Source organism: Lathyrus oleraceus, chromosome 5 (genome assembly GCF_024323335.1).
Source record: "Lathyrus oleraceus cultivar Zhongwan6 chromosome 5, CAAS_Psat_ZW6_1.0, whole genome shotgun sequence".
Classification (NCBI taxonomy): Eukaryota; Viridiplantae; Streptophyta; class Magnoliopsida; order Fabales; family Fabaceae; genus Lathyrus; species Lathyrus oleraceus.
This window is the reverse complement of record NC_066583.1, coordinates 368,595,512-368,618,198: the sequence shown is the minus strand read 5'-3', so window position 1 is coordinate 368,618,198 and position 22,687 is coordinate 368,595,512. Positions and strand designations below refer to the sequence as shown.

At 36.8% G+C, this 22,687-nt stretch overlaps 1 protein-coding gene across 1 annotated transcript; it reads right to left on the bottom strand.

Annotated features, from left to right (window-relative positions):
* Positions 1-14,059: 14,059 nt before the first annotated feature.
* Positions 14,060-14,986, bottom strand: LOC127080760 (uncharacterized). The gene has a single exon (XM_051021063.1). The coding sequence runs from the start codon at positions 14,984-14,986 to the stop codon at positions 14,060-14,062; it is 927 nt and encodes a 308-aa protein (XP_050877020.1).
* Between the last annotated feature and the right edge of the window lie 7,701 nt (positions 14,987-22,687).

The window sequence follows — 22,687 nt, the reverse complement described above, 5'->3', positions numbered from 1 at the left end:
GGGAAAATCAATAAAGATTTTGTGCCAGCTGTGGAGGATAAATGTAGTAAATTTCTTGCCCTTTCCATAGTAGACTAGGAGCATAATAAAATGTTTCCTTAAAAGGATTGTACTACAATTTGAATACTTCTAGCTTAAGTTTCTGACCAGATGACATCTAATGGCGTGTTTCTGAGCATGTGTCAGAGTGAGGTGAGCATGATCAGAGTCTTCAGAGTTAGGGTCTTCAGACATCCCTTGCAGAGTCTTCAGATAGAATTCTTAGAATTAGATTATCAGATCTTGAACTTTAGAGTCATATTCTTCAGGTGATTGCTCCTCATATGCATTCTGTTTAGAGTCATATGTGATTTCTCTTTGTGTTGGGTCAGCGCTTCTGGACTACTTCAGATGCCAAATATTAGTTTCTTAAGAATCAGAAGGTGACTTATCAAAGTCATTTCAACTTAGAATCCTGCACACTTAAGAAAATTGTTAGGGTACCAAATTGTTTCATTCTTTGTTATCATCAAAACTTAGATACATTGCAGAATCAAAATCTTGTTCTAACAATTTATTCGTTTGCGTGCGACATTTTGAATCAGTTTTTGTATCGTTCAACTTTAATCTGTACATATTATTGGTAGTTCGTAATATCGTCAATTTGCATTTTCTTTTTCTACTTTTTGTTTCGTTATGTGACGTTACTTAAATTGTGATACGATTTGTTGCGTTCAATTTGTTTGCAAATGTCGCTTCCTGCTAGCAACTTGTTGTTTGATTCGTGTTGGCATGAAACATTTCAATTTTGTTACATTTAAATCAAATTAATTTTCTATGTTAGCAACTTTGCATCGCACGTTCTCGCGTTACACAAGACTCAACTCGCTTCCTCACTTTATGATGATTTGACACATGCACGATATGTGTTTATTTGATTTGACTGTGATGAATGCGTGTTTGTTGTAGTCATATTGTATGGAATTGTTTAAGGTGTGAAAAACACAAGAAACTGATGGGGGGGGGGGGGGGGGGGTGAATTGGGTTTTAAAACTAAAAGTTTTTTACTAACTCAAAAACGCCACTCAAATGTTAATAACAAAGAGATAAAAACACAAGTATTTTTATCTTGATTTTGCCTTATACACAAGGACTTAATCCACTATAATCAACTTATTACAATAATCCTCAGTCAGAATCTTGATAGTGTCAACAGTCTGGCTTGAGATCTTCAGTATCCTCAGAATCGTCAGAGCCTTCAGAATCTATAGTCAGAACCTTGATAACTTTAACGTCTGGCTTGAGATCTTCAGAATCTTCAGCTTAGTAATAAAACTTCAGAAGCTTTCCATTCTTCAAAAGCATGACTTATCAGAGTCACGTATAGAAGCAGAAGTGGAGGGAACGTTGCAGCAACAACCTAGCGTCTCTTCAGAAACTTCTCAGGAGTAAATCAACATAGAAGCAGAAAGAGGATTGCAGCAACAACTTGATATCTTTCAGAACTTCTCATGATTAGTGCAGAAGCGGAATTTGGAACACAATGTTCAGAAACTAATGACGTTGCACGTCATATACTCAGAATCATAACTAGTTGTTAAAGCTACACAATAACAAACCATTAGGATACCAAAATTGTTCTCACATAAATACAATAATTTTATCATCAAAACTCAAGGTATATATGCAGAGAAAAATCTTGTTCTAACAATCTCCCCCTTTTTATGATAACAATATATTTTGATGAACACCTTTGTACAGGGTAATCACATAAGGATACATCTTAAAGAAGTACAAAGCTCCCCCTAAGATGTATAATCCTAAAAATATAAAATCAGAATGAAAGAACACTTAGCTGATTAACCTTTTTGAAGTACCAGAATGATTTTCCATCAGAATCTGGTTTATCTTCAGAAGTTGCTTGAACTTATCCAGAACACTGATTGTCAAGCTCAACATTCTGATGAACTTCACTTCAAAAGCTTGGTTGAATTCTTTTGAAGAAGCTTCAGAGCCTGGTTTTCTTTGAAATTCTCTTTTAGAGTCTGGTTACTTTTGACAAAATCTCTTTGAAAAGAGCTTTCAGAACCTGGTTAAGGATTCTTCTTCAAAGCTTGATTGCCAAGTCAAATTACCATGGAGTTTACACTTCCTCGGAACTTGATGCCAAATTTTCAATTCTTCAATTCTTTATGCCAAGATCAGAGTTTGGTTTTCAAATCCTTGAAGACTTGATGCTGATTCCCGATTGAGATCTTTCTTAAACAACAACATGAAAGCTTCAGACTCAGACCGTAGACCATTTCTTCAGAAACGGGTAACTTACATTCTGATCTTAAAAACTTCAAGAGCTTCTGCTATTTTGAACCTATCCCTGTAAAACAATTAATAAACTATTCTTCGAAGCAGTTGTTATCAGAAACATTAATAAAAGTTTGGGTTTCTTATTTAATAATATAGGTATATCAAAATCAATTATGATTCTTCCCCTTAAATACGTTTCTCCCCCTTTGTCATCAATCAAAAAGAAAAAGAAAAAGAATATAAAGATTATATTGGAAAGAAACAGAATAAGATTTTCATTAAAAAATGCCAGAAGGCAGAAATGATACAATAATGATTACAAACCCGAAAATACTTAAAAACATAATAGAAAAACAAATAATACTTAAACAACATAAAAACCACACACACACTTAGACAAAATAAGGACACACATGCGAAAACTATTTTGAAAACTAAGGGTTTTGGGGAGGAGGAGGAGGTGGCAGAACAGTTGGATAGTCATCCGATAGATTTAAGGGATCCACCAATGGATCAATATTATCCTCTACGCACATTTCCATGTATTACACCAAGATTTCCGACGGATCAATCTTGGTGAATATATGATAGTTTTCCGATGGGATATTACTATCGCAGATTTCTTCCTTGGAGGGATGAGTCTTTTTATCGATGACTGACTGAGAAGAAGATTGAGGTTAAGCTTGTTGTTGTTTTTGTTTTTGTTTTTTTATCAATCACTGACGAAAGTTGCAGATGAAGAAGAACAATTGCAGAGAGGGTATTTGGAAGTTTGAAAGTGTGGGAGTACTTATGATCATGGTGTGAAGATGTGAGTGAAATGGGTTTATATAGAAAATAAGCAATGAAGAAAAGTTAAAAGATACGCATACATGGGGGGAAGCGTAAAAGATTTTAACCTAATCCCAATAAAGGTGAAACCCAATGTGTTACGCCATTATTACGCATGCTCATAAAGTAGGACAACTATCACCACTAAGAATCACACGCTATCAATTGATAAGACATACAATTAATGCAACAACTGTTCAAAATCAAGAAAACCAATCGATAAGATTGCTTCTGATCAAAACCTTTCTGATTCATGAAACTTCCTCACTTCAGAAAGCTTCATGTTTTAGAATCAACAAATAGATTGTCAGAACGTTATCTAGAGTTCTGAAGACTTATCATTCTGAAGTTCATCTTTTCGTTCTGGAGAAAAATCCATAAATATGTTTTTCATAATAAAAACGAATATGTCTTCAACAAGGGGTTTTGTAAAGATATCATCCAGTTGATGGTCTGTATCAACAAATTTTAAGTGAAAAATACCCTTTTGAACATAGTCACGTAAAAAGTGATGTTTAATTTCAATATGCTTAGCCCTAGAATGCAAGATAGGATTCTTAGACAAACAAATGGCAGAAGTATTATCATAGAGAATAGGAATATTACTCTCAAATATTTGATAATCTTAAATCTGACTCTTCATCTAGAGAATCTAAGTGATGCACCAAAAGCTACAATATATTCAGCTTTGGATGTTGAAAGCGCAATTGTTGGTTGCCTTTTGTTGGACCATGAGATCAGATTGTCTCCCAGAAATTGACAACTTCCAAAAGTACTTTTCCTTTCTATTAGTAGAACCAAAAATAATATCATGAACATAAATTTGCACAACCAGAATATCATTCTTAAAGGTTTTGCAAAAAAAGGTTGTGTCCACTTTCCCTCTGGTAAAATCATTTTCCAAAAGAAAGCTACTTAGTTTGTCATACCAAGCACTTGGAGCTTGTTTCAGACCATATAACGACTTTTTCAATTTAAACACAAAATCTAGATTTTGAGAACTTTCAAAACCAGGGGGTTGGTGCACATACACTTCTTCATAAATGTGTCCATTTAATAATGCACTCTTAATATCCATCTGATAAAGGATGATGTTATGATTGACTACAAACGAAATTAAAACATGAATAGACTCTAACCTGGCAACTAGAGAAAAGGTTTATGTAGTCTATACCTTCTTGTTGACTATAACCTCGTGCTACCAGTCGAGCCTTGTTTTTTATGACTTCGCCCTTCTCATTGAGCTTATTTCTGAAAACCCATTTGGTTCCAATGACATGGAAACCCTTTGGTTTCTAAACAATATCCCAGATGTAATTCCTGGTGAATTGATTCAGTTCTTCTTGTATAGCTAGAATCCATTCATTATCCTGAAGATCTTCATCAATAGATGTGAGCTCTATCAGAGATACCAAACCCATAAGAGTTTCTTCAGAAGGTTTAAATGAAGATTGAGTTCTGACTGATGCGTATTTATCTCCCATAATCAATTCTTCAGAATAAGAGGATCTTGATATACTCTTATTCTAATGAGTTGAACCAATAGTGGCTTCTGGTAGAGTCGCTTTTGAGTCTTTTGCTTCAGCGTCCTTTGCTTTTCCTTCTGAGTCTTTATCTTAAGATTTTGAGAAGTTAATCTTCATATCTGCAAATTTCTCAACTAGCTTTGACTTTTTAGGGTCAAGCTTATCATTGAATCTAACATGAATTGATTCTTCGATAATTCATGTCTCAGTGTTAAAGACTCTGTAACCTTTTGAGTGTTCATAATATCCTAACAATAAGCACTCATGTGCCTTATAATCAAACCTACCAAGATTTTGTTTAGCGTTCAACATAAAACACTCACTGCCAAAAGGATGAAAGTAAGAAATGTTGGGCTTTCTGTTCTTTCACAATTCAAAAGGAGTCTTACCCATAATAGGTCTACTAGAAATCCTATTTTGAATATAACAAGTTGTGTTAACTGTTTCTGTCCAAAAATGCTTAGCCATATCAAATTCTTGGATCATGGTGCGGGTCATTTCTTGCAAAGTCCTAATATTCCTTTCTACAACTCCATTTTGTTGTGGAGTTCTTGGACAGGATAAATCATGGGAAATGCCATTTGCATCAAAAATATTCTCAAAATGTTTATTTTCAAATTCGTCACCATGATCACTTATGACTCTGGCTATTTTGCAATTCATTTCGGCTTGCACTAGTGAGCAGAAAGTAGATAACTCAGAATGTGACTCATCCTTGTGTTTCAAGAACTTTACCCATGTCCAACGGCTATAATCATCAATGATTACCAATCCATACTTCTTACAATTGATAGAGGCAGCTTTCACTGGCCCAAACAAATCAATATGCATAAGTTCTAACGGTCTAGAGGTAGAAACAACAGTTTTCACTTTCAAAGATGTTTTACAAAACTTGCCTTTCTGACATGCTTCACAAAAAACATCTGAAGCAAACTTCAGGTTGGGTTAGCCTCGGACTAATCCAAGCTTATTTAGCTGAGAAATCCTTCTCATGCTAAAATGGCCCAAACGTCTATGTCATACCCATTGCTCCTCACTAACAGACATTAAGCATTTAACATTTTGATCCTGAAGATCAGAAAGTCTGATTTTGTAAATGTTGTTCTTTCTCTTTCCATCAAAAAGGATTGTACTATCTTTCTGACTAACAACCTTACATGACCTTTGATTAAAGATTATATCATAACCATTGTCACTAAGTTTACTAATATACAATAAGTTATACATCAGACAATCGAACAAAAGAACAGTAGTAATAGAAGGAAGTTTATCATTACCAATAGTTCCAGAGCCAATGATCTTCCCTTTCTGGTTTCCTCTGAAACCAAAGAAGCCTCCAGACTTAAGTTCCAAATCTTCAAACATAGACCTTCTACCAGTCATATGTCGCGAGCATCCACTGTCCAGGTACCAAGACTGGTGTTTCAGCTGAGCTACTAAGGTTGTCTGTAACATAAATTATTTTATCCTTAGGTACCCACTTTTTGGGTCCTCTCTTGTTAGTTTTCCCAAAGTTTCTTACAACTTTGGGTCTTTGTGCAGAAAGATAATCATGGGGAGTTTGTGCATGATACTTAGGTTTCATAAATGAATTCTTACCCTTTGTATGTTTTTGTGTCTGTGCACACACATCAAGCTCAGTGTCAGCAGACACGAAATGCTCATAGAGAGGTTTTGGTTTTACCTTCAGAATTTCATCAGGTTTTATAGTTTCTATACAACCTAAAACTTTCTTGACATTTCCGCTAACTCCATAGTTTCTATCTATGATTTTAGTCAAAAAGTATTGGAATGCTCTGTCATATCTAATGATGCAATCGGTACCATAAGCTTCTGAGACCATTTCTTCCTCTAGTTTTGAAATTTTACTTTTCAAAGCAGAGTTGTTACTTTCTAAAGAAAATACTTTTTCATTTATAGAAGAAATATCTTTCTCAAGCTTATTGCGAGTTTCAGAAGCAGCTACTTTGACTTGTTTAAGGTCCTTGTACCTATTCTGAAGAGTCTGGTACTTTTCCAGTATTTCAGAGAGACGTGATTCTAAATCAGAGCGAGGTAGTTCAGAAAATACCTCTTCATAATCGGAGTCTGACTCTGATTCTGATAGCACCTCGTCTTGTGATTCTTCATAACCTTCTGGATCATTTGTTGTTGCCATCAATGCAATGTTGTCTTGTTCTTCGTCTGAATCTTCTTCTTTAGATTTTGAGTCATCCCATGTTGTCATCATCTTATTCTTGCCTTTAGAAAAACTTTTCTTAGGTGTTCTGTCCTTTTTCAACTTAGGACATTCATTTTTGTAGTGGTCTGCCTCCTTGCACTCAAAATAGGTAACTTCTTTACTAGAACTTTGCCTCTTCTGTCCAGATGAAGAATCAGAACGACCAACAGTCCTTCTAGCTCCTCTGAACTTCCCTTTCCCATTATGCATGTGTTTCTAGAGTCTGTTAACCCTCTTAGAAATCAAAGATAACCCATCATCATCTTTTGAGTCTTCATCAGAAGCATTTGATTCTTCCTCAGCTTGATAAGCTCTAGTCTTCTTAGGCTTGCATTTTAAAGCAACAGATTTACCTCACTTCTGAGGATCATCTTCCTCAAGTTCAATCTCGTGGCTTCTCAAATAACTAACAAGTTCTTCAAGACTGATACTATTAAGATCTTTTGCCATCTTCAAAGTAGTTACAATAGGTCTCCATTTTTTAGGGAGACTTTTGATTATCTTTTTGACATGGTCAGCTGCAGAATATCCTTTGTCCAAAACTTTCACTCCTGTAATAAGCATTTGAAATCTTGAGAACATATTCTTAATGGTTTCATCATCTTCCATTCTGAATGCTTCGTACTTCTGGATTAAGGCCAAAGCCTTTGTCTCCATTACTTGAGCATTCCCCTCATGAGTCATCCTCAGAGAGTCAAATATGGATTTGGCATAATCTTTGCTTGTTATCTTCTCATACTCAGTATAAGAGATAACATTTAGTAGTATAGTTCTGGTCATGTGATGATTTTTGAAATCCTTCTTCTATTGATATGTCATAACACTTCTTGCTATATTATTTCCTTCTGCATTAACTGGGTGTAAGCCCTAGAGGCCAATACTTTTGGTACTTGTATCGAATTATTTATTAATAATAAAAGGCTTTTTCTTTACTATGTTTGTTTAATAAAGTCCCTAGAATAGCTAGTCCGTTTAATGTATCAAGTGTGACTTAATCATGAGATCCCATTAAACATAAGGACACTATTCTTAAAGTATTTGTAGTCGAGCTTTGTTGTAGAGTGGGATAACATTAAAGCATTAAGACTATTATGTATATAGACTGATGACACATCTCATGGATCATGGATTAGGAGTTACAAAGTCTTAAACATAGGTACGAATATTAAGAGTAATATTTATAATGGATTGACCCGCTATGAATACTATATAGAATGTCATGCAAAGTGTCATAAGTTATTCTCATGGTGATAGTGATGTATAACACCCTTCGACCTGAAACCACTATGGACTCTAAATGTAGAGTCGAATGCCTTATTGTTTATCAAACATTGTCTGTAATTGGATGACCATAAAGACAGTTGATGGGTACTCCACAAAGCATGCTGAGGGACATGAGTGACCTAGATGGAATTTGCCCATCCTGCGTAACAGGATAAATGTCTAAGGGCCCAATATTGAACTAGACAAGGATAACACGATTTATGCCTTGTGTTCAATATAGACATAAGGGCAAAAGGGTAATTATACATATAAGTATTATCACAAAAGAATTTGTCAAATCACATGACATTTTCGTGTCTTGGGTAGTAGTGATGTGTTGCTAGATACCACTCACTGTTTATTATGTTAAATACGTGATTTAATATAATTTCTAATGTCGCGAAAACCTACAGGGTCACACACAAAAGGACGGATTGATGAGAGATAGAGTAAATAAGGAACACCGTAAGGTACGGTGCACTTAAGTGAATTGCATTTGAGGAGCAATCACATGAAGAATCTGACTCTGAATTTTGATCTTTGATAATCTGAGTCTGAGAACTCTATCTGAAGACTTTGCAAAGAGATATCTGAAGACCCTAACTCTTAAGACTCTGATCATTTTCACCTCACTCTGACACATGCTCAGAAACACGTCATCAGATGTTACCTGGTCAGAAACTTAAGTGGGAAGCATTCAAATTGTAGTACAATCCTTTTAAAGAAACATTTGATTATAATCCTAGTCTGCTATGGAAAGGGAAAGAAATTTACTACATTTGTCTCCCACAGCTGGCACAATTTTTTATTGATTTCCCCCCAACGGTATTATATCAAGTGTTATATAAGGGCCTCTTCATAACTTGCCAAAACAACAACTTTGATACAATAACTTTATCATACAACTTTTTCACCACTCTTACGAAAAATAACTCACGCTACATACTCTGATTATTTCTTCACCACTGTTGTTGTAAGAAAAAGTTTCCATACAAGAGTTGCTGCTCAATATTGTGTGGTTATCTTTCACTGTTCTTAAATTGTGTCTATACTACTTATCTAGAAGAATTTAGAAAAACACTTTGTAATTCTTGTAATTGTTTTTGATTCCTCAAGTGATTTGTTTAGGTCTGTAGACTTGAGAGGGATAAGAGGTTGTTGAACCCTTAGACGAACTTTGTAATTTGTTGAGATTAGTGGATTAAGTCCTTGTTAAAGGAGAAATCACCTTGGTCGGGTGGACTGGAGTAACTTTGATTTTCAAGCGAACTAGGATAAACCATTTGTGTTGTTATTATTTCTTCTTTGCGTGTGTTGTTGCGAAAATCTTTTAATTCCTAGGAAAACAATTCAAACCCCCCTTTCTTGTTTTTCTCTAACTTCAATTGGTACCAGAGCTTCAGCTCTGTTATTGATTTTTGAATCAAACACTTAACCGTGTATAGATACCCAGGGTGAGAAAAACTTCATGGCCAACACAAATGAAAGAGATAGCTACAATGAAAAACCTCCAGTTTTTTATGGATAAAAATTTGACTACTGGAAGGACAGAATTGAGAGTTTCTTCCTGGGCTACGATGCTGATCTCTGGGATATGGTCACAAATGTTTATGAGCTACCCATCTCTGTAATTGGTATTCCTATTCCAAGAAGCAAAATGAGCGACGATCAAAATCGTGATTTCAAGAATCGCCATAAAGCTAGAACCATTTTGTTAAACACTATTTCCTACAACGAGTACGAGAAGATAACCAACAGGGGAGCAACCAAAGATATTTTTGACTCCTTGAAAATTACGCACGAAGGCAACAACCAAGTTAAAGAGACTAAGGCTCTGGCCTTAATCCAGAAGTATGAAGCCTTCAGAATGAAAGATGATGAAGTTGTTGAAGTGATGTTCTCAAGGTTTCAAACCTTGGTTGTAGGACTCAAGGTTCTGGATAAAGGATATACTACAGCAAATCACATCAAAAAGATAATCAGAAGTCTTCCCAAGAAGTGGAGACCTATGGTTACTGCTCTGAAGTTATCAAAGGATCTGAACAGCATAAGTCTTTGAGAACTTATCAGGTTTCTCAGAAGTCATGAAATAGAGTTAGAAGAAGATGAACCTAAGAAGAAGAGAGAATCTGTTACTCTAAAGTCAAGACCAGAAAGAAGAAATCCAAAAATGAACAAAGCCTTTCAAGATGAAGAGGAAGAAGTTGATGACTCTGAGAATGAAGATTCTGATGATGGAGGAGAATTATCTCTTATTTCTAGAAGAATCAAACAACTCTAGAGAAAGAGACAAAACAACTTTAGAAGGTCCAGACAGAAGGGAGACCGTCCAGATTCAACCTCCAGAGGCAGACCCAATAAGGAAGTAACGTGTTATGAATGCAAAGAGTCTGGACACTACAGAAATGAATGTCCAAAGCTAAAGAAGGATAGCTCCAAAAAAGAAAGCTTCAAGAAGAACTCATTCAAAGTATATAAGAAAGGACTCATGGCAACATGGGACGACTCTGAATCTGAAGCTCCATAATCTGATTCTGAAGAGGAGCAAGCAAATGTAGAATTCATGCCACTACCTATGGAAGTTCATCGAAAATAGAGTCTGACTCTGAAGAGGTATTCTCTGACTTTTTTCGTTCTGATCTTGAATCCTGTTTGTTAGAATATTTGAGCTTGTATCAGAAGCTTCGACAGAAATTTAAGAACCTAAAAAAGGTTCATGAAGAGACTGTTGAAGAGTGTGACAAGATTGAGAAAGAAGTTTTTGAACTCAAAGAAAATAATTTTATTCTTAAAAGAAAAAAGTATTTTTCAACTAAGAAATGTTCAAAACTTGAGGAAACTATTTCTAAAGCTCTATCTACTTCTGACACTATCATATACAAATATGATAAAGCCTTTCAGAAATTTTTAAATAACAGCCTAGATAGAAGAAGAATGGCTTCTATAATCTATGGTGTAAGTCATAATAGATAAAGAGGAATTGGTTATGACTCTAATGACGATGATCGGAAACCTTCTATAGAAAATAAACCAAAATCTCTTTTTTCTTACCATTATACACCGGCATAGACACAAAAGTTTAGTAACACTAGAAAACCCAAAGTTTTTAGAAACTCTGGGAAAACTAATCCTAAAGGACCCAAAAGATTATGGGTACCAAAAGATAAAATAGTGTACGTTGCAGATATCCTATGCAGCAGAGTTAAAACACCAGTCATGGTACCTGGACTCTGGATGCTTGGGACACATGACGGGAAGAAAGCATATGTTCCAAGACTTGGAACTTAAAGATGTTGGTTTCGTAGGCTTTGGAGGAAATCAGAAAGGAAGAATCAAAGGACCTGGAACAGTTGGTAACTGATCTCTTCCCTATATTTCTGATGTTCTTTATGTTGAAGGATTAATGCATAATTTGTTATCCATAAGCCAATTAAGTGATAACGGTTAGGATATTATCTTTAATCAAAAAATGTTCAAGGTTGTCAATCAGAAAAATGGCACAATCCTTTTCACTGGAAAGAGGAAGAACAACATTTATATAAAAAAAACCTTCAGATTTGAAAAACCAAAATGTGAAATGCTTGATGTCTGTTAATGAAAAGCAATGGGCGTGTCATAGATGCTTGGCTCACATTAGCTTGAGGAGGATTTCTCAGCTAAATAAACTTGAGTTAGTCAGATGCCTGCCTAAGCTGAAGTTTTCTTTAGATGCTCTTTGTGAAGCATGTTATAAATGGAAATTTTCTAAAACTACTTTCAAAACCAAAAATGTTGTTTCCACCTCCAAAGCTCTGGAACATCTACACACTGATCTCTTTGGACATGTTAAAACAATGTTAGTTAATGGTAAGAAGTATGGACTTGTCATTGTTGATGACTACAGTCGTTGGACATGAGTGAAATTCTTAAGGCACAAGAATGAGTAACATTATGTGTTCACAAGTTTCTGTTCAAAAGTGCAAAATGAATATGACTCTAAGATTATTAGAGCCAAAAGTGATCATGGTGGCGAATTTGAAAACAAACCTTTTGAAGAACTTTTTGACTCTAATGGAATATCCCATGATTTCTCTTGTCCTAGAACTCCATAAAAAATGGAGTTGTAGAAAGGAAGAATATGACTCTCCAAGAAATGGTCAGAACCATGATCAATGAGACTAATGTGGCTAAGCACTTCTGGGTAGAAGCTATGAATACAACATGTTACATTCAGAATAGAATCTCTATCAGACCTATTCTTGAGAAGACTACTTATGAATTGTGCAAGGGAAGAAAACCCAACATTGCTTATTTTCATCCTTTTGGATGCTCTTGTTTTATTTTGAACACTAAAGACAATTTGAACAAGCTTGACTCTAAGGAACAAAAGTGTATTATATTGGGATACTCATAACACTCTAAAGGATATTGAGTATACAATACAGAAACACAAATAGTGGATGAAATTCTGGTATCAGATATGAGATGTCGAAGGTAATGTCACGACACTAATATCTGAACAACAAGCGAAATATAAACAGGATAAAAACAGAGAAACAATTGAAAAGACGACATAAGCAATTGTTAACCCAGTTCGGTGCAAACACACCTACGTCTAGGGACTACCAAGCCAGAAAGGAAATCCACTAAACAGAATTAGTTCAAAGACTCTCAGTAAATAACTTCAAGTTACAGTCTTTTCACCTAATCTCTACCCGTGTGACTTCTATCTAAGAACTCTTAGATATGAGAACCTACTCATTCCCCCTCAATCACAGTAGTGATACAAAACAAATAACACAAAGAAAGAAGACACACTTCAAGGACACATACTTGATCTTGCTTAAAAGCTTCAATAAAGTAAACAAATACACTCATACTTCAAAGCTTAGAGTGGACAAATTACAACTCAAAACTCAGTCCAATTCACACATCAACAAGATGAATGAATGGCTCACAAATCACAAACGCACATCAGGCTAAAACCCTAATACTCACTCACTTCAACGTTTGTATATTCTTCGTCCAATTACACAGGGTTACATGGTCTTTAAATAGAAGCTTTCTGAATGGGCCTGGGCAACATGTAACCCTAATCCTATCTAACGCGTATTCCCTAGGAATTAGTAACAAATCATTCCTCTTTGGGAAACATAATATTTTGGCTTTAATTACTCCTTTAATAACGCATGAAATCTCCACATAAGCATACAAAGACTTGCATGAAAAGCGCAATAACAAAACACATAACATTCAGACTGAATGTTCCGTATGCACATGTCTTAACATCGGGTCTGACATCTTGAATGCATCCTGCACAATCATATTAAACATCCTGTAGGAAGCTGATATCACATGTCAAGATAACAGGCGTGACATCTTGTGATAACACTAAGATTTACCAAAATTGATGCCAACACATAGAACCAACAAACTCCCCCTTTGGCAAATTTTGGCTAAAAAAAACAATAGATCATACGATCACAAGAAATCAAGCAACATATCAGTTCAGTAGCAGAAGTAAACATACACATATTACTAGCAGTAATAACAACTAGTAAACACACAAGCGCTTGTACTCAGAACACACCATCTCCCCCTTCAGCTAGTCCACACCAAGCAACAACCTGCTTCACACATACATAACACAGAGAATCCTCCCCCTGTGCCAAACGAATACACATCAGAAAGTTCTCCCTCTATCAGACAAACATCATCTATAGCTATAGCTATAACTACCTTCTCCCCCTTTTTATCCAAAAGAGACCAAAGAGACAAAATAAATGTCTATTTAGTCATTAACCGAAATATCAAAAGTTAAAGGGTTACAAAACCAAGTACATAACCAGTGGTAAGCAAACTGAGAAACAGATCAACAAAGAAATACCAAAATCAAGGAAATCCACCAAAACAGCAAAAAAAAACATCAAATCAATAGGGACCAAAGTCAAAGGAGCTACTCAGTTGAGCTTGAGCTTGCAACTTCATTAGCACCAGAAACAGAATTGCCACTTGTCTCATCGTTGTTTGCAGACCTCTCACTAGAGGTGTGGGCTTCAGCTTCTTTAGCATGTTCAATATTTTCACCTTCAGCCGGCTCCAAGCTTGCAATAAAGGCTTCCAACGATTGTTTTCTAGTTGTGGCTATCCTTATCCCTTCACCTAGCTCTTTGCATGTCTTCTTAAGCTCAACAATAGTTCCAAATTTTGAGGTTGGCCTTTTCATGGCTGATGTCATGACAATATCCTCGACATGACTGCCTTCAAATATTTTATAGTGCACAAACAGGGCAGGTCTTCTTCTACTAGGTAAGTCATTAGAGCACAGAATACCAGGGTGTTGATTCAAGATAATTCCACAGATCATATAGGGAAAGGCAATATGCAACTTAACTGCATTAGTAGATCCATGCTTGATGATTTGTTCAAACATAAATCTACCATAGTCAAATTTTACTTTTGTTCCAACAACAAAAATAAACCTTCCAAGGGTATTAGCAATGGTGGAGATATGGTTGGTAGGGACCCAATTAGCAGCTCCTATTTTGTGCAAGATAGCATACTTGACAGTCAACTTCCCAGCAGGAAGATGCTTTTTAACAGGCCAAATGTTCACCTGCCTAGCTGTGATCTCCCTACAGACCTGATTGTCTGTAACTTCTAGTTCTCCAGCACCCTCATTATCTCTGCCTAGAAAGTTATTAATAACATTAGGAGAAAATGATATACACTTACCCCTCACATACACCTTGCAGAACTCCTTGTTGTTCTTATCAGCAATATCCTCAAGAATGTTGACAATGAATTCCTTAACTAAACCCTCATAGCATTGAGAGAACCCAACCATAGTCTTCAACAACCCAGCAGCCTTTATCAGGTCCATGACCTCCTTGACATCAGCAACATCTTTTCCCAACTCCCTTTCCACAGCCACCCTTCTTTGAATCACAAATTTCCACTTGGCAACTCCATCCTCAAGATGGAAAGAGATGTTATCCAACTGAACATCATGAACTTTAACAGGAAACTTCCTAGCAGTGGTTTTCTTCACAGGCAAGATGTCAGGGACATCTTCCTCAACATCCTCTTCAGACTCAGAATCATCTCTGACCTTCCTCTTCTTTACTTCAACCTTGCTCCAAGATTTGGAGGGACCAATACCAGTAATCTTCTTAGCTTTTCTAGATGACATAAGTTCAGCCACAGATCTTCCTTTGCGATTCTTCATGCGTTTAGCCACACTTGGCTTTAGGTGATGAAGTAAGCTTTCCTCTTGATCATCATAGCTACCATCCTCTAGATCAATCACCACATTTGCATCATCATGCTTCTCGGAGTGGAAGCATTGGCAGTTTAAGGTGCCACAGATTTTCCTTTATCAGACACAGTTTTCCCTAGAGCGCACAACCCTTTAGCAGCCATGTCCTTTTCAGAACTGGAGGAATCGTCATCCTTCTCACTATGTTGTTCAACCTCAGGAGAATGGTACATTTGAGACAGGGGAGTAGAAACTCCCTTCACAGAGTGTCATTCATTAAGGATTCTAGTGACTAGGTCTCTTATAACACGATTAGTGTGGTGTGTATCTTCCTTAGAATTAGTGGCAGGAGTTGAACCAGAAGGAATACTAGAGGAGTTACCTTGTTTGAAACATGCAGAAGCTGAGGCATCAATGGGTTGGTTCAAATCAATGGCCTCGTAGGGAATAACAGAGAGAGGAACAACATCCAGAATCTCATCATCGGGAGTGCCCATGGGAGGAGCATTATCCTTTTGAGTAAACTTAGTATTTTTAGAAGCAGATGTATCTTGATGTTGTGACATTTTGGAGTTTTTCTAGAAAAAGTACGGTTGCCCTAGCAGAGGTTTGTGAAGAAGGAGCGGGAAGATGGAAGAGTTGGAGTAGGCAGTGAGGTTATGGGGGTAGCGTGTGAAGACGGAATAGATGGTATTTCCAAAATAAGGTGATGATTTACCATAATGGGGGCGCTTTATTTTGGCCACATAGACACTAATTTGATTACTTTTTCCCTTCCATATTAATTACTACAAGTCTTCATAAATGTAAATCCCTAATTTTCCTCTCAAGACTTCAAACTGATTTGCGTCCAACGCCTTTGTAAAAATATCAGCTAACTGCATCTCAGTAGCAACATGCTCTAAGACTGCAATCTTATCCTCCATAAGTTCTCTAATAAAATGGTGACATATATCAATATGTTTGGTCCTGCTATGCTGAATAGGATTCTTTGAGATGTTTATGGCACTCAGGTTGTCACAATACAATGTCATGACATCTTGTGAGACATTGTATTCAGTCAGCATTTGTTTCATCCACACCAGTTGAGAATAACTACTTCCAGCTGCTATGTATTCAGCTTCAGCAATAGACAGAGAAACACAATTTTGCTTCTTACTAAACCATGAAATTAAATTGTTCCCCAAGAAGAAGCATCCTCCTGATGTTCTTTTCCTATCATCAGCACTTCCAGCCCAATGAGCATCACAATATCCAGACAGCACAGATTTAGATCCATGAGTGTATAGCATCCCATAGTCACAAGTGCCATTGGCATATTTCAGGATCCTTTTCACTTGGTTTATATGGCTCACCTTTGGTTCAGCTTGATATCTAGCACATACACCTACAACAAAAGCAATGTCAGGTCTTCTTGTTGTAAGATATAGCCGACTCCCTATCATGCTTCCGTAGAGACTTTGATCCACACTGACACCATTTTCATCTTTAGACACTTTCAGATGAGTAGGAGTAGGTGTCCTATTGTGGCTTGCATTCTCCATGCCAAACTTCTTAACAATGTTCTTGGCATATTTACTTTGAGATAGAAAGATAGAATCTTCCATCTGCTTGACTTGCAGGCCAAGAAAATAGGTTAGTTCTCCAACAAGGGTCGTTTCAAATTCAGATTGCATTTGCTCAACAAAATGTTGAGCCATTTTACTTGACATCCCACCAAACACAATATCATCCACATAGATCTGAGCAACCATGAGCTTTCCTCCTTCATCTTTGACAAATAAAGTCTTACCAATGCCTCCCTTTCTGTATCCATTGTCAATGAGAAACATTGTGAGTCTCTCATACCAAGCTCTAGGAGCTTGTTTCAACCCATAAAGAGCTTTCCTCAACTTATACCCATGCTTTGGAAGATTTGGGTATGTGAATCCCTTTGGTTGTTCAACATATACTTCCTCATTCAAGTAGCCATTTAATAAGGCACTTTTCACATCCATTTGGAGCAGTTTAAACTTTAGAATACATGCCACTCCTAGCAATAATCTAATGGACTCCAGGAGAGCTACAGGGGCAAATGTTTCATCAAAGTCAACTCCTTCAATTTGAGTGTATCCTTGTGCTACCAATCTTGCTTTATTTCTAGTAACCACACCTTTTTCATCAGATTTATTCTTGTAAACCCACTTTGTTCCAATAACATTTATTCCTTCAGGTCTTGGAACCAATTCCTATACTTCATTTCTCTTGAATTGGCCTAACTCTTCCTGCATGGAATTGATCCAGAATTGATCCGTTAAGGCTTCTTTAACATTCTTAGGCTCAATCTTGGACATAAAACAGGCATGTGAGATCACTTCCCTTGATCTAGTGGTGACCCCTTTATTTGGGTCTCCTATAATGAGATCTTTAGGATGATCCTTCTGAATTCTGATAGAGGGTCCCTTATTTACTTGATCAGCTTCAGGTTCAGCTTGAGTGGACTCACTCTCATTACTTTTGTCCAGAAGTTCAGTTGGGGCATCATTTAGAAATGTTTTAACATCGTCTGTGACATCAGTCTCTTGATCATCAACAACAACATTGATAGATTCCATCATAACTTTTGTGCTGGAATTAAAAACTCTAAAGGCTCTACTATTTGTTGAGTAACCCAGAAATATTCCTTCATCACTTTTGGGTTCCATTTTCCTTCTTTGTTCACGATCAACCAGGATATAACATTTACTACCAAACACATGGAAGTATTTAACAGTAGGTCTTCTTCCCTTCCAGACTTCATATAAAGTGGTTGAGGTCCATTTTCTCAAGGTTACTCTGTTGTGAACATAGCAGGCTGTGTTCATAGCTTCGGCCCAGAAGTCGTAAGGCAACTTCTTAGCATGAATCATAGCTCTAGAAGATTCTTGGAGAGTTCTATTTTTCCTTTCCACCACACCATTTTGCTGAGGGGTAATGGGAGAAGAGAACTCATGACCAATCCCTTCAGATGAACAGAATTCAGCAAATTTATTGTTCTCAAATTCTTTCCCATGATCACTTCTGATTCTGATAACATGACTCTCTCTTTCTCTTTGAAGTCTTTGGCAAAGGTCTTTGAACACATCAAACACATCAGATTTTTCCCTTATAAAATTCACTCAGGTATATCTGGAGAAGTCGTCCACCACAACATAAGCATACCTTTTCCCACCAAGACTTTCCACCTGCATAGGTCCCATCAAGTCCATGTGGAGAAGTTCCAGCACTTTAGATGTGGTGTCATGTTTGATCTTCTAATGTGACATCTTTGTCTGCTTTCCAATTTGACATTCACTATATACTCTTCCTTCTTCAATCTTTAATTTTGGGATTCCTCTGACAGCTTCAACATATATGATCCTCTTCATTCCTTTAAGATGTAGATGACCCGGTTTTTGATGCCATAGTTTCACTTCTTCTTCTTTAGCTAGAGCACATATTGATGAATAACTAGTTTCTTGAGGAACCCACATATATCAATTGTCCTTAGATCTGACTCCTCTCATGATCACCTCATTTTTTGCATTAGTAATCAGGCATTCAATTTTTGTAAAGTTCACATTTAGACCTTGATCACATAGTTGACTGATGTTGATCAGGTTTGCAGTCAATCCTTTAACAAGCAACACATTATCAAGGTTAGGAACTCCAGGGTAGTTTAGCTTTCCAATCCCCTTGATTTCACCCTTTGCTCCATCACCAAAAGTGACATAGCTGGTGACATGAGTTTGAAGGTCAACCAGCAAGTTTTTGCTTCCAGTCATGTGTCTCCATTGTCAAAGTATCAATCTTCTTTGGCTGAGACTCTAAAGGAAGTGTGAGCTATCAAGTTAGTAGCACCAGCCCTAGGAACCCACTATTTTTTGTTAGCAGGGATGTGTTGTTTGAGTTTAGGTTGATGAGTAGGACTAGGATAACCATACAATCTAAAGCAGAATGGTTTTATGTGACCAAATTTCCCATAGTAATGACATTTCCATCTTTGGTATTTTCCTTTATGTTGTCTTTCCTTGTGATGTTGAGACACCTGACGTGACATCTTTGGTTTGCTACCAGTGGGACTACAATCAGGAGAGGGTTCATTGAACCCAAGGCCAATCATGTCTCCTGCCATCTTTCCAGCTTGGAGAATTTTGTCTAAGGTGTCAGATCCATTGTTTAGCATTCTGACATACTTTGTCATCTCATCCAGTTTGGAACTCAGGAACACGACTTCGATCTTCAACTTAGAAATGGTTTCTAAGTGTTCTATCTTCTCAGCTTCTAGTTGTGTTATCAGTTTCTTCTGATTCTCCACTTGTTGACACACTTCTTCACTTATGAAACACAACTTCCTGTAAGAAGTAGCTAATTCATCAAAGGTTAATTCATCATCACTGGAGTCTTTATCAAGGTCCCATCTCCCAGTCAAGGCAGTAACAAGATTGATAGATTCTCCTTCTGTTTCACTTTCAGAATTATCATCAAACCAAGTAGCAGCAAGACTCTTCTTCTGTTTCTTGAGATAGGTCCCACATTCAACTCTAATGTGACCATACCCTTCACATTCATGGCACTGAATTCCTTTGCCCTGTTTGGATTTTTCCTCATATTTTATTCTTCTTCCAGCATCATTGGGCCTACTGATGTCAAATGAGTTGTTCTTGACATTAGACTTTGACCTCACATCCATCCTCCTCAGGATTTTGTTGAATTGTCTTCCAAGTAACGCTAGATCATTTGCCATACCTTCATCAGTATCCTGACTACTTTCATCCTTTTTATCTTCAGCGTTTGACGCAAAGGCTATGCTTTTGGCTTTCTTTTTAGATCCATCACTCATTCCCAACTCGAATGTTTGGAGGGATCCAATTATCTCATCCACTCTCATCTTGCAGATATCTTGAGATTCTTCTATGGCTGTCACTTTCATGCCAAATCTCTTGGGAAGTGATCTGAGAATTTTCCTCACAAGTTTTTCATCTGACATCTTCTTACCCAGGGCTCCTGAGGCATTAGCAATTTCAAGGAGGTTCATATGGAAGTCATGAATACTTTCATCTTCTTTCATCCTCAAATTCTCAAACTTAGTAGTAAGCAGCTGCAATCTAGACATCTTCACTCTAGAGGTACCTTCATGAGTGGTTTTGAGAATATTCCAAGCATCTTTAGCCACCTCACAATTGTTCACCAGTCTGAAGATGTTCTTATCAACCCCATCGAATATAGCATTCAATGCTTTAGAGCTTCCAAGAGCTAGTTCATCCTCCTCCTTGGTCCATTCTTCCTCAGGCTTTTTATCAGTTGTAACTTCTCCATCCTTCATAGTGAAGGGATGTTCCCAGCCTATTAGAACAACCTTCCAAGCCTTATTATCCAACGATTTCAAGAAGGCTACCATCCGAGGTTTCCAGTAGTCATAGTTAGATCCATCCAGAATTGGTGGTCTGTGTACAGAGCCTCCGTCTCTATCCATAGTACTAGAAAGTAACATCCCAAGATCTCACCCAGAACCAGAGCAGGATGCCTGCTCCGATACCAATTGAAATTCTGGTATCAGATATGAGATGTCGAAGGTAATGTCACGACACTAATATCTGAACAACAATTGAAATATAAACGGGATAAAAACAGAGAAACAATTGAAAAGACGACACAAGCAATTGTTAACCCAGTTCGGTGCAAACACACCTATGTCTGGGGGCTACCAAGCTAGGAAGGAAATCCACTAAACAGAATTAGTTCAAAGACTCTCAGTAAACAACTTCAAGTTACAATCTTTTCACCTAATTTCTACCCGTGTGACTTCTATCTAAGAACTCTTAGATATGAGAACTTACCCACTCCCTCTCAATCACAACAGTGATACAGAACAAATAACACAAAGAAAGAAGACACACTTCAAAGACACATACTTGATCTTGCTTAAAAGTTTCAATCAAGTAAACAAATACACTCGTACTTCAAAGCTTAGAGTGGACAAATTACAACTCAAAACTCAGTCCAATTCACACATCAACAAGATGAATGAATGGCTCACAAATCACAAACGTACATCAAGCTAAAACCCTAATACTCACTCACTTCAATGTTTGTATATTCTTCATCCAATTACACAAGGTTACATGGTATTTAAATAGAAGCTTTCTGAATGGGCCTGGGCAGCATGTAACCCTAATCCTATCTAACGCGTATTCCCTAGGAATTAGTAAAAAATCATTCCTATTTGGGAAACATAATATTTTGGCTTTAATTACTCCTTTAATAACACATGCAATCTCCACATAAGCACACAAAGACTTGCATGAAAAGCGCAATAACAAAACACATAACATTCAGACTGAATATTTTGTATGCACATGTCTTAACATTGGGCCTGACATCTTGAATACATCCTGCACAACCATATTAAACATCCTGCAGGAAGATGATATCATATGTCAAGACAACAGGCGTGACATCTTGTGATAACACTAAGTTTTACCAAAATTGATGCCAACACATAGAACCAACAGTGGAGGAATCAATTCATATCAAATTTGATGACAACCTTGACTCTGAAAAGTCAAAGCTAGTTGAGAAATTTGTAGATCTGGAGATCACACTTGCAGGCTATGGCGAAAATACCAAAGGTTCAGAAGAAGCAGAAAGAGGAACTTCAGAAGCACCTGAATGCACAATCAATCAGAAAAGACAAAGAAATAGGAAGAATGTTTCTGAAGAACTAATTCTGGGAAACAAGGATGAACCTGTCAGAACAAGATCAACATTCAAAAATTCTGAAGAAACACTTCTAGGATTAGTATCTCTGATAGAGCCAACATCCTGTGAAGAAGCTCTTCAAGATAAACAATGGATTCTGGCAATGAAAGAAGAACTTGATCAATTTTCCAGAAATGACGTTTGGGATCTTGTACCAAGACCCAAGGGAACCCATGTGATTAGAACTAAATGGGTTTATAGAAACAAGCTAAATGAAAAAGGTGAAGTCGTCAGGAACAAAGCACAGATGGTGGCTCAAGGTTATAGTCAACAAGAAGGAATTGACTACAATGAAACCTTTACTCCAGTCGTAAGGTTAAAATCTATTTGTCTCCTTGTATATTTTGCTGTTAATAATTCTATTAAATTATATCAAATGGATGTCAAAAGTGTGTTTCTGAATGGTTACATTTCTGAAGAAGTGTATGTCCACCAACCTCCTGGATTTGAAAATTCAAAACTTCCAGAACATGTTTTCAAACTTAAGAAATCTCTTTACGATCTGAAACAAGCTCCCAAAGCTTGGTATGAAAGACTTAGTTCATTTCTTCTGGAAAATGATTTTAT

Bases quoted from the DNA above. Each gene is read 5' to 3' on its own strand.
- LOC127080760 (XM_051021063.1), bottom strand. From the start codon at position 14,986: ATGGACCTGATAAAGGCTGCTGGGTTGTTGAAGACTATGGTTGGGTTC.